General features: G+C 49.8%; 1 protein-coding gene across 7 annotated transcripts in view; it reads right to left on the reverse strand.

Annotated features, from left to right (window-relative positions):
- Positions 1-1,739: 1,739 nt before the first annotated feature.
- The window catches only part of LOC119531689 (cell migration inducing hyaluronidase 1), a 169,765-nt gene continuing 158,878 nt past the window's right edge, over positions 1,740-12,626 (reverse strand). For 6 of the 7 annotated variants that reach the window (XM_037833228.1, XM_037833226.1, XM_037833227.1 and 3 more), the window contains 5 exons: positions 10,644-10,848; positions 10,381-10,467; positions 10,014-10,171; positions 6,394-6,494; positions 1,740-4,662 (listed from right to left, as the gene is read on the reverse strand). In XM_037833228.1, coding sequence (XP_037689156.1) covers positions 4,535-4,662; positions 6,394-6,494; positions 10,014-10,171; positions 10,381-10,467; positions 10,644-10,848 — 679 coding nt within the window. In that variant the 3' untranslated portion in view covers positions 1,740-4,534. Of the gene's footprint in view, positions 4,663-6,393; positions 6,495-10,013; positions 10,172-10,380; positions 10,468-10,643; positions 10,919-12,626 lie in introns of those variants that run through there. The other variant, XM_037833229.1, reaches the window with a different exon arrangement.

Genomic DNA, 12,626 nt, shown 5'->3' on the forward strand with positions numbered 1-12,626 from the left:
GACCTCTGTCTCCTCCCAGGCTCCCAGGAGACTCTGAGCTCCATGATGGTAGAGGTCAGGTGTGCTCGCCTTGGCACCTTACACCTTGTTCAGTGACTGCCCTGTGAGATATCTGGAGACAGATGAAGGAACGAATGTTGGAGGACCCCCTGAAGTTCCTACCTCTCTCTCCACTTTGATTTCTCTCTCTGTGGCTCCTTTTGCTCTGCATTTAGCTGAGTACAGTCTCCTCTTTCCCAATTGATTCTTCACTATAACCTGCTTCCCCAGTCCTTCCCAAATATCTTTTCTACTTCACCCATTGAACCAGTGTAACTGCTAGTTGAGGTGTCATTAGTGATGTCCTTATCATCCAATCCAGTGGCCCTTAAACCTGCCCATTGTCTGCCCACCCAATCTTCTACCTTCTCTTTCACAATTGCTCCCCAATTTATGCCTGGGAGTTCTCAAGCCCCACACTCCTGTTCACCACCCCTCTGCTCAGGCTGTGCCTCTTCTTTAAAAGGCCATTTCCCCTGTCCCTAACTCCCAGGTCTGACTCCTGTCCCACCTCTACCCATGGACCTTCCCCGACACTACAGGTAATAACAATTCCTCCCTGCACACGGGACTCTACACCACTCAATGGGTGGGTAATTGCATGCTCTCCACTGGGGTCATTTTATGCCCCTTTTTGCATACAGTGCCTGGCCCAGAGCTGGTGCTCCAAAATATTTGTGAACTCTTCCTCCAGGTGAAGTTCCTTGAGAGGGCCTTGTATTCTCCACTGCCCGGCTGACCCATTATGCCCAGAGCTGGCTTGCTAGAAGTATTTGTTATTGATAGCTTGATAGCCCTAATCTGGCATCACTCCTTTTAAATGGATTGAATATACCCAAATACCCACACACCTAGATGATTAGGTAATTGAATAAAAATAGCCCAGTGCATAAGCCCCAATAGCTCTCTGGAAAATCATCAAGAGCAGTGCTGCCCAACTGAACTCTCGGTGATGATGGAAATATTTTATAACTTTGCTGTTCAATACAGTAGCCACTGGCCACATGTGGCTGTTGAGCACTTGAAATGTGACTAGTGCGGCTGAGGAAACAGATTTTTAATTGTGTTTAATATTAATTTGAATTTAGGTAGCCACACGTGGTTAGTGGCAACCCTACTGGATGGTGCAGCACTAGAACATTCCCAGTTCCCCCTCACTTCTTCTCTCCGGACCCCTGGATCCTGCCCATCTCTGCCCAGGGGCCCGTCTACCTGCCTCTCACCCCTCTTGTCTGGCAGCTTGATCTGGACCCATTTCTCCACCTCTTTCTCCACACTCGCCTCAGACACTGTGTTTGGCCTCTCAGTGAGCCTGTGAAGCAGGGTCCATGTTCCCTCCAACCCAGTCCCCACCGGCCCCACTTCCTGCCTGGCTTCCCTCGGATGGCAGCTGACTGATGACTGAGGAACAAGGAGGACATTGCACTGGACATGACCAGTCACGTAAATGCCATCGTATTTCTCATGAGACCGTCTCCACCTCCTCTTACATGTGTCCCCTTGGAGCAGGGCCAGTGTCGGACTTTGCTAGATGAACAGTTCTCAGGGAAAGGGCATGAGAAGGAGAGAGAGGGGCAGGCCCCTGGGGTGATTGTCTCTATCTTATTTTCCTTAGATATCTGGTTTGAGATGAGACCCACTTTAATGAAAAACCAAACAAGCAGACAGGATGATGATATCTTTTGTATATTTACTACGATACAGCAAGATTTTCCATACCAGAGATGATGATCTCTCCTTTCGAGGGATCCAAAGGACATTTGCACACATGACATTTAAGACAATTCTTCATTTCTCCGACAACTTCCAGAAGTGCACATATAATAAATAAATAGAAAATATATCTTTGTCCACGGTGATGCCTATAAGAAATGTTTACATACAAAACATGCTTACATCTAACTCCCGAAAAAGGACCAGCTATTTCGGCAAGAGGAAAAAGACAAGCATTTCAGAGGAGTATTGTTTTTCTCAAAGGCCTAACTCTCTTTAACACTTACAAACAGAAACAGTGACCGCAAGAACAATTTTCTAAGCAGTAGGAAAAATTCTGCTACCAAGAAAATGCCTAAATCTTGGCTGTTGGTGATGGTTCAGGAAAGAATGCTTTATGTACAGATCTGACACTGTCAAACATACATACAACTCTGGGAACTTTTAAATAGATATTTTTGAAATGAACTGAACCAAAGACATTTAACATTCCTGGCCCCTGAAAACGATCACATCCTAAGTGGTTCACAGTGTGAGATCCTTGCACTAAAGGAGTTTGAAAATTTAACAAAACTGGAGACACAAAGAACATGAGGTCATTTAAACTCCCCTCCCCTTTTCCACTCATTTTCCTGGAAGAGTTCCCTCCTGTGGTTTTGGCCTGAGAACTGCTGTGTCTTAAGAGAAGGAGTCCCATTGTCCACTCCTAGCAGCCAAAAGACCTGTTTGGTTGGAAACCCCTTTCCGGGAGTTGGCTCAAACCAGGGAGTTGACTTGCTCACCAAGTCTTCTGGGTGCAGTTGGGGGTGAGCCAAGCGAGCCCTCTATGAAGGGAAGAATTTGTGGCTGGTGCAGGAGAAGGGACAGATTTACATCATCACGAGACCCAGGGAGCCCCTGGTACCTCATGAGAGAGTATATACAAACCACAGATAGAGTTTTACCTCTTCCAGGAGTTCTCAGCTCTCTTCAGGGTGGGAAAGGGAGAGAGCAGGGTTTTAATCAGTAGCTGAGAGGGCCTGGGGTGGACCTAACAATTCTTCAGACCCCCGAGACCAGCCAAGTTGGCTCCCCGAAAGCATTTAGAAGTGCTCTGATGCCATCTGCTGGGCTGCACCTGCAGAACTGCAATAACAGGTAGCACCAATGGAATTAGCCCAGGTGCTGTGCACTGGAACATGGTACTTCAGGTGGAAGGAACCAAGTGAAGGCAGCAGGGACCACCAAAACTAAGAGGAGGTGTGGGTTTGTGGGCACCGAGAGAAAAAGTCACTGGTTAATGATCTTTAGTTTCTCTTCATTCAAGAGGACTAGGGTACGCTAGGGCCGGCTGTTGAGGCAGTGTGGTGTGGCAGAAAGTGCTGGAGTGAGGTTCCCGAGCCGGCCCTGCCCTGGCCTGGAAATTCCTTCCCATCCCAGGGTCTCATTCTCACCATCTGTAAAACGAAGGGTTTGGACTAGATATATGGTGAAGTCTTTCCCAGCTCTGAAATTCCAAGACCACCGAGGCACGAACACATTCTCCAGTGTCCTAGAGTGCTTTTTCTGCACTGTCTCCCAGAAGAAGGGCAAACGAGGCACCAGCAGATGAACTCACTCGCCTGGACTCGATCCCCTCTCCTGCAATCGGGGTGAGCTGGGGACTGAATTCCCCGCGCTGCGGCATAAGCCCAGCCCACGTCTCACGCATGCGCGCTCCTCTGTGGCCAGCGGAGGTGCCCCTGCAGTCACGCGGCTTTGAGTGGTGACAGAGGTGAAAGGGCTCCACCTCTGCATCATGACAGCGGCAGCCTCACCTCCGCTGGCCGAAATGCCCCCTTGCCCTTCATCCCAGCATGCACGGTGACTTCTGCCGTGGGAAAGGAGCCGGCTCTTAACACGGTAGCCCAGAGGCAGCCGCCTGAGCCACCCAAGCGTGCGATTTCACATTCTTTCCTCTGAATTTGCACTGCTCTCCATTTCACCTCTCTTAGATTCCTCTGCCTGGCATCAGCATGTACATACAATTACCTGCCTGCCTCACCAGACTGCAAGCCCCTGGGACTAGGAATTACTTTTTACCCCTTGCTCCTGTATGCTCATGTCAGCTACTGCTGGATTCAAGGTACAATCTGAAAAGCCGCAAACTTCCGGAGTCTCAGAGCAGAAAGGCCTTTAAAAGTCACCCAGTCCAGTTCCCAACCTGTTACCTGAAGTCTCCCAAGAGGTCAGACACCTCCAGTGGATTGCCCCTTATCCAAAGGTAGCCAGTTCTATCTCGGAGAGCTCTTTCTACACACCAGCTCCTAATTCCATGACTGCTGGTTCTTGTTTACAGGAAGAAAGATTTCCTTAAGGCCAGGGCTCTTTCTCCTACGTCTGTCTCCACAATGTGTGTGCTGGAGAGCATGGAGATCTGTGGAGCAGAGGGACCCAGCGCCCCCAGGCTACCACCTTGCTGGATCAAGGCTCCTGCTGCCAGCACTACCCAGTTCTCCTTGAATGGTCCCTACACCCCCTACCCAAGAGGCACAGATAGGAGAGAAGCACCCAAGAGGCTGTGGGAAAGAGATTTCCATCGGCCACCACTGCTCCCAGAGCTGCAGGTAGACACTAGAGTGGGGGCAGGTGGGCAGCACCAGGGATGGCTGATATCCTTCCCTCGGCCCATCAGGGCTCACATATGGCTTTCCCAGGCAGCTGCGAGACAGGGGCTGGGGGTCCCAGCCATCCCACCCTGGTCTGTTGCCAAGAGCCGCTGTCATAGAGTCCACCGCAGGGCGGCACCGGGCAGCAACTGTCCTCACAACTTCTTCTTCTTCACCACGGGGATGGGCACAGCTTGGAAGATCTTGGCCTTGTGGTCCTTGGTGTCCAGGGTCACCCAGGTTGGCCGGAAGCTGCCCTTGAAGCCAATGAATGCCATTTTCTCTGAAAAGCAATGGTGAGTCACATGAGCAGAAACCCCAAGAGAGAAAGGTTCTACCCCACCACCTTCCCAGGCTCCCTATCGCCATTCGCCTGCCTCTGCCCAGCACACCCCTTCCCCATGTGCCCCCCTTGGGAAGAGCTCAGTGCCCAGCTACTGGAAGAGCTGATGTTTGTACAGGGCATCCAAGATCTCACCTGAGCCTCACAGCCACCTCGGCAGGGTGGTTGCTCTGTTCTACCCATGAGAGCCACCGTCCAATAGGATACGGGGTGAGCTGGGCAGGAGGAGACCTCACAAGAATCCTACCTACCTTCCAGCTGACCATAAGAGCACGAATGAGTCCCTGACCCCCTCTGAAGCCCAGTGTTCCCATCATCAAATGGCAGTATTGGTCTACAGGATCTCTTCCCCAGCTCTAACATTCTCTGACTTTAGGAGGATGTTCTGAGAAACGAAGGAACTTGTCCAAGGTCACAGAGTAAGTGGAACAGCCCAGTCTAGAACACTACATCCATGAACCCCATGCAGCGCTCTCTGTCTTCAAGTTCAGAGCTTGCCCATCCAGGGCCCTGGGGACCCTCTGTGCACACTCCAGAACAGCCGGCCTGCGAGGCGGGTACACTTTTACCACCACCAGGAAAGTGTCACTTGACATAGGCCATCTTACACACATCAGATTTTGGCAGACGGTCTTAATTTAAAAGATGGAAGCCTAAAAAGACTCCAAGACTGGGTTGGAGAAGATACTTTGGCTGGTTTTAAGGGCTTTCATTGTTCCCAATTTTTCTCTGGGAGCTCCCTGGGAGAAAAGTCCCATATGATGGGCTTCTAGTTTTTGTCTTTTGCAGTCAGGATGATGCGGTAGCTAAGAACACTGGCTTTGGACTGGGAAGATCAGGACTGAAATCCTAATCTTCAGCAAGTTACTTAAGTGTCTGATTCTGTTTCCACATCTTAAATGGAAATAATAGTACCTTTTGCACTGGTTATTAATGAATAATTGAGATAATTATAAAATGTTCAGCAAGGTGCAAGGCTGAGCATTAAATAACTACAATTATCTTTATCATTATTATCTGTAGAGCTGCTCTACCTTCCTTCTCAACCTCCCCAAAGACCGAATAGTCTGTGATGATGGTAAGTGTTTGTTGACATTTCTGTCCTGGCTGGCTTCTTCCCTGTAGGTTCTGTGCATGGTTTCATCATTGAAAAGCTGTGTGACCTTGGACAAACCACTTAGACTTTCTGGGCTTTAATTTTCTCCTTTCTTACCTAACTCAGAGGAACAAGTGAGGGCTTAAGCCAAAGTGCTTTGCAAACTGTTAAGGAATGTGCAAATGCTGGGCATCAGCTGGGATGTTGAGGAAGAATTAGGACCCCTGGCCAGTCAAAGTAGCAGGAGTTGAGATAGGAGAGTCAGACAAAGACTTTCCAGTTTTCTGCAGGTACTCTTGTTGAATAAAGAGCCACTCGCCGAGTACATGGGTGAACAACTCTCTAACAATTTTCTTCCTATTCTGGTCCTGAGTTAAAATAAAGTTGCTAGAGGGTCAGGATGGTGAGTAGATGGCATCTTGCCCATCAAGTCCAACAGACTGTGAGTTGTGTTGAGAATTCTGAGGCTGCTCCCAAGCTTCATGGGAAGAGTGCTCTTGGCTCTGCAAGGGACATGCCAGGTTTTGCCATCTCTGGTTTCATGGTCAGTTTAAAACCCAGTCCAAACCCCTTACCTTTCAATCTGATTCCCTTGTCTGCTCCAAGCTTCTCCAGCAGTCTGGTCCATGGCCCCCTGGAGACGTATCTTCCCTTTGATGCCATGAGGATTATGGAACTGAGTGAAAAGGGCCAGATTAGATGAATGGAATAAGAGCAAACTGGAAAGGGGTACAAGGGGAAGGATGTTGGATTGTGTATGGTGGGACTTGAGTTAGCAGTGTCTGGTGGCCTGGCCAAGAGCTCAGCAAAAAGCAGCCTCTCCTGCATGCCAAGCTGATGGGCTCTTTCCATGTGGTGACGAACATCCTGAACACCCCTCCCACTCATTTGGCCACAGTTGGCGCCCATGACCTGCTTTAAGCCTGGACTCAGCTTGCTGCTTTTCCACGTTTGTCCCCAAACAGGACAGAGCATGCACAGAGCACACCATTGAGGAGGCCAGCAACTATGCCAGGGCTGGACGCACAGTAGGACTTCAATTTACATTTCTTAACTCGAATGCTCTCAACACCTCAATCCTGCTTGTATCCAAGATGCAAAATAGAAACATGGTGATTGAGAAAGCCAGAAGACAGAGAAGGGAGCAAAAAGGAATGGAGATAGAGGGGAACCGAGGGCCAGAGGAATCGAGCATCTGTTAGATAAAGCAGCCAGCAGCTCCTGATGGTTCTTGAGCCTCATGGACCAGCCGCATCAGCATCACCTGGGAGCTGGTTAGAAAAGCAGAATCTACCCATTACAGACCTTCTGAATCAGAATCTGTGTTCTAATCTCCAGGGCATTGTGTGCACATTCACAATTGAAAAGCCCTGTGCTAGAAGATTTCTCTCGGAGCCTGTGCCTTTGGGTCTTCCTTTGATGGTCACAGATTTTGGCCCAGAGCCGGCCTCCTTTGAGCCATAGGGAGAGTGTGGCCAGGTTTGAGACCTTTCTGAGAAGAGCATTGTGTATAGTTAGGACATGCTCAGGGGAGGGCTGGCATCTTCTGTTCATGCCACTTCCCTCTCTGATATTGTAAGACAGGGTTACTGCTTCTAGTTTGCAAATGAGGAGATGGAGGAAAATGGTTCCTGAGTATCTGAAAAGACCTGCTGAAGGGGAATCATGCTTGAAGGGGCAGAGCTTGGAGTAACGGGTGTGCCCAGCCTGAAGGTCCCAACTTGCAAAAACCTAACTTGGAAGCAGAGTCCCTGCTCTCCTGTCTTGGGTTGTGTTCAGGCCAAAGTGCTGGGAAAAGGGGTCTTTGCGGTGGCAGACTCAGCCTACTGGGCCAGACAAGAGGAAGTGAACACCCCACTCAGGAATCGAAACAAGGGCAGAAGCCCAATGGGGTTTCCATTCTCATCTCAAAGGAACTCTATAACCACAGACCGCTATCCAGACATGGAAAAACTGTATAGGATTCTGGAACCTGCTGTTACTCCCATTTGTATCCCATTGGAAACAGAAGGAATGCTCTTACAATGCAAAGGACTTGTGTCCAGTAAGAACAGATGGGAGGCAAACTGGGGGCTGCATCACACTCTTCAGGAAGGCTGGAAGAGGAAAGCCCAGGGGTTGGTGGGATGATGCTCCATAAGGAGAGAGAGTGCATTGCAACAGATTCAAGTTCTGTTCCTAGGAAGATGCTGAAGTCCCTTTGGTGCTGCTAAGCCTTCCTTCTGGGCTGGGCTCAAATGAGGGTCATGCCCTCCAGGTGGGGATCTTGGTTAGCTCACAGGAGTGGGACAAGGAGACTGGGCCTCCCGTCTGTCATCAGAGCCTCTTGATGGGTCCCAGAAAGCCACTGGCACATTTTGGGAACCTCTTTCTGCCTGGTAAGGATCCTCATGGCCTCTAAGCCCCTGCCTGAGCCAGCAGGGAGTCTGCCATGGGTGGCAGGAGAGAGGCAGCTCCCAGACACCTTGAGAACTTCCTTTAGTCCAGGGATCCTGAATGTTTCTGGAGTAAGCAGTTGCCCCCTTCTTACCCTGGGCCCTGGGACAGTGGTGGCACTGTGGACGCAGTGGGACAGGATGGGGCACTGCAGAGGGTTGGGCTTGTATCCCTTCCCATCCCTTTCCAGAAGGTCAGAGAGGGGTATGGTGGTACCCAGTTCCCATCTGGGTCCCCACACCACCCCGAGGGAGGGCATCCCCAGGGAGATGCACAGGGGCTGCTGCACAGGCTGAGAGGGAGCACTGAGCAGAGGGGCTCCAAGCCCTTTGCCCTGCTCCAGGCAAGCAGCTCTACACTGCAGTTTCTCACTCCAGTAGTCTGTCTGCTGTTTCATTTCAAGAAAAAGCTCTTCTGTCCCAAAGAAGCTTGAAAACTAATGATTTCTAGTTGTTAAATTGGCAAATCTGACCTGTCTGCACGTCACAAATATAATGCTAAAGAAGCATCTGATGGGGGAATGGAGCAGGGGACTAAATGTGGTTAAGCAAAAACGCAGTTCTCCTGAATCTCACACAGTGTTGCATTCATATCACAACCATTGTGTAGTTAGCACCTGGGAGGCATGTTCACTTTCATTCAATAAGTATTTACTGAGCACCTACTATGTGGAGGTACTGCAATAAGGATGTAGACTTTTCTGCAATGCCAGATTGTGGCTCTTGAGCCAATTCTATGCCCTTTTAACCAACCAAGTACCACACCAGAAATGCAAAGATGAGTTAGAACTGTCCCCAACATCAAGAAGTTCACAATCAAGGTGGGGGAACAGACGTGTCCACAAGTCCTATTGTGAGTAATGCTTTAGTAGAGGTCTAACTTTTTGGCTGGATTGGAAGAGACTTCACCAAGGAGGTGAAATGTGTGTTAGCTTTGGAAGGTGTGGTATGGAATGACCAAAAGTTTCTGAGGGAAGGGCAGAGGTGATCCCTATATTTAAGAAGTCCAAACCAGCAGCCAGGACAGAAGAGGGATGAGCATGGGGAGCATGCAAGAGGGAAGAGGGAGGCCTGAAGGAGACGGAGCCTGCAGTCTTGGTGACAGACCAGGAAGGCCAGGACTGAGCAGAGGTGGAGAGAACCCCACAGAGGGGACTGGCAGGGGAGCAATGATGCAGATAGAATTGACAGGATATGGACATGGAGTGGGAGTGAAAGAAGGAGATGGTCCAAGTCAAGGATTTGGTGCCCAGGTTCTGCTTTAGCTGTCTAGATGGATGATGATTTAATCAAAATAGGAAAAACAGGAGGAGTGACTGGTTTGGGGGGATTTTGAATAAATGATGAGAAGTCAGTTCCATATGAGACATCCAGGCAGCATTATCTAAGTAGCATTTGAATGTGAACCTCTGGCACTTGGGAGAGAGAAGTGGGCTTGAGATATTCAGAGGCCACCAGCATTTGGATCCTTTTGAAGGTGTGGGAGGGATGAGATCATTCCAGAAAAGCATGTAGTGATGGGAGAAAAAGGCCAGGGCAGGCTTCCCATTTGTAACTGGGTAGTCCCATCTGCCTTAGGCCTGACCTACATTCACAGCAGCCCTGGCTCCAAAACGAGAGTCAACAGCAGGGAGGTTTCCCAGCTTGTGAGCAAAGCGTGGAGACTCCCTCAGCTTTCCCAGGCTGCTCTGTGCTGAAGACTCAGTGATGGTAGGGGCCCTAATCCGGGGGCACTTCCAGAAGCACAGGCCCCGACTCACTTGTCAGGGACGGCCGCCACATAATTGAAGAGCTGCTGCGGTATGCCCTGCAGGATGGCGTTCCGGAAGCTCGTGTGGCTCACCACGTGTCCCTGGTTCCCATCAACCACCACTACCTGGATGCCATCTTCTGAGCTGGGGTACTTCTTCCCATCCACCTGCAGACCCAAAGCAACACAGGTGTGAGGTGAGGTCCGGGGGCAGCCGAAGCCCTTAGATCCTCCTGCTGGGGAGGTGCCCGTGGAGACCCTGAAGACAGAGGCTGGCTCTACAGCTGTTCAAAGCTCAAAAGCCTCTTAAATCAATTCCTTGTAGGCCTCGCAGTGAGCAAACCACCACCCTGTAGTGGCCAGACAGAGGCGCTTACTTCAATATAAGTGAAGTCGTTCAGAAGGTGGAAGAAGCGCTCTTTGGAGCTTTCCATCTTCACCTCCAAGAAGTGGTCTTTCGTCTTCTGGAAAACAAAATAAAAGTTGTTCAGTTTGGGGAGTCAATTGGGTGATCATCGACGCCTACCCCCCCACCCCAGTTCACAGGAAATGGTTCGTGGAGCTGAGCAGATGTTGAGAGAGGAGCACAGTTGGGTCTGACTCCACAGAAGGGGGTCCAGGCTCACCCACTGCCACTCACCAGCTGAGAACCAACGAGCTTCTTGGGCATCGGCACGTCCACGACGGCCCTCTCCGTGTACTTGGGGTAGGCTGTGGCCGTGCAGTCGCTCACGCCTGCGTTCTCTGGGATCAGAGCCTTAATCTTTATTCTCTCACAGCCTTTCACAGAGCAGAAGGCAAACTTCTCTCTCTCGTTCTGGGCTTTCAGCTTCAGGAAGAGCAGCCTGTACAAAGGGAGCAGGGATGCTTTGCTTTACTGAAGACATTTATCAAGCACCTGCTGTGGGCTGGGACCTGCGGTAAGACCAATAGGCCTTATAAGGTTGAGCATGCCTACCAAAGGGTTATATGTGGTTGGAGAAATAAAAAACAAATACATTGCAGAAAGCTAATAATAATGACAGTTACCATTTTCTGGGCACCTACTAGATGCCATGCACATGCCATAAATAATATTATAATACATTATTATCTATTATTAAATATTATCACATTTAATCCTCTAAACAATCCTGCCAATAGGTACTGTTATCATTGTGATTTCCCAGGTGGGGAAACCATGGCTTAGAGAAGTAAAGTGACTTGCCCAGGACCACATAGGTGGTAAGTGACAGCAGGACCACATAGCAGGTGACACTTTGACTCTAAAGCCTGTGCTTTTCCCATCACATCACTGTGCTCAGGAATGGAAACGAAATCAGTCTTCCTAACTCTACTTTTCTCCAAACTATAATTTATTCCTGCTAATTTTGAAGGATGAGAGGCTGTCCCAGTGTTAGAGGGAGTCAGATTATGTGAAACCAGGGTTCTAACTTGGGATCCATTGCCCAGTGTTCTTTCAGCTCAGACAAAAAATGTTTTCTGACTGCCTCCCACTTCTGAAACAGCATAAGATATGATATGAGCTGCCTGGCAGACCTCCCTGGATGTGACCGTCTGCTGAGTCCAGTCTGCCCCGGAAGCCATGTTTATACCAGGATACCGTGATCCCCTTCACCTCCACCCTGCACAGCTGAATGGACCCGGGGAACACATTTGACTCACAGAGGGGCCATTCATTGGCTAGCCAATAACCAAGAAGATTATCTCTGTCAAGAGTTGGAATTAAGAGATCTAGAGGCCACTGTCAACTACTGGTTGCTGCTTAAACTGAAAGGCCACAAGGAGTCAGGGCTGGAGCTACCATTTCATGCCATATGCCTGCTAAGGAATCAAGAGAGGAAGGCTGTCTGCAGCAAAAGGCTGATACAAGAGACCAAGCATGAGTGCATTTGTGTGTGAATGTTAAGAGAAAGCAAGAGTTGGGCAGGCCATCTTGTCTCTGAAGGCTTTGTCGTTTCCAGCCCCAGAGCCCATGAGATCCAGCTGGGTTATTTCCTTTAAGATGCCTTGGTTTCCTTTCTATAACACCTCCACTATATTTGAGCTAACTTGAGTGGTTTTATGTTCCTTGCACCAGGTGACTCCTAAATAAAGTAGAAACCAACTCGTGCAAAGGTGTTGCCCTTGGCTTCTAGCACCCATGGTGTCACCGGGGAGCCGGGAGGCAGGTGGGCAGCACCTCTGGACAGCCTGGGAAGAAGGCTGTTCAGTCCTGCCCATCCCTGGAAGCATAGCACCCTCAGGTGGGCAGAAATCACTGCAGGGGATCTGCTGGAACAGCACTGGTCCCAAAAGGAGACCAAGGGCCAGAAGTGGAATCAGTCTTAGGGCTTCTGCACAAGACTGAACAGTGTTCGGATTTCCTCACTGTAAGACTGTATCAGATGATCTTAACCAGGAGAGGCCTAAAAGACCACCGAGCCCATCCCTTTCATTTCATAGCTAGCATCTGCTTTCCCAAATCCTGACCTGCGACATGGATGTGTCTGAGTCAGCTGAACTGGAAGGCTGTGGGAGGTATGAAAGGAACCGGCCCCTGGCATCGGGAAGCCCTGGACTCCCAGCCTGGTATGCCCAGGCAGTGCTTAGAGCAGTGCTCGTGGCTGGATGCCTTAAATAC

Source organism: Choloepus didactylus, chromosome 4 (genome assembly GCF_015220235.1).
Source record: "Choloepus didactylus isolate mChoDid1 chromosome 4, mChoDid1.pri, whole genome shotgun sequence".
In the NCBI taxonomy this organism is placed as follows: Eukaryota; Metazoa; Chordata; class Mammalia; order Pilosa; family Megalonychidae; genus Choloepus; species Choloepus didactylus.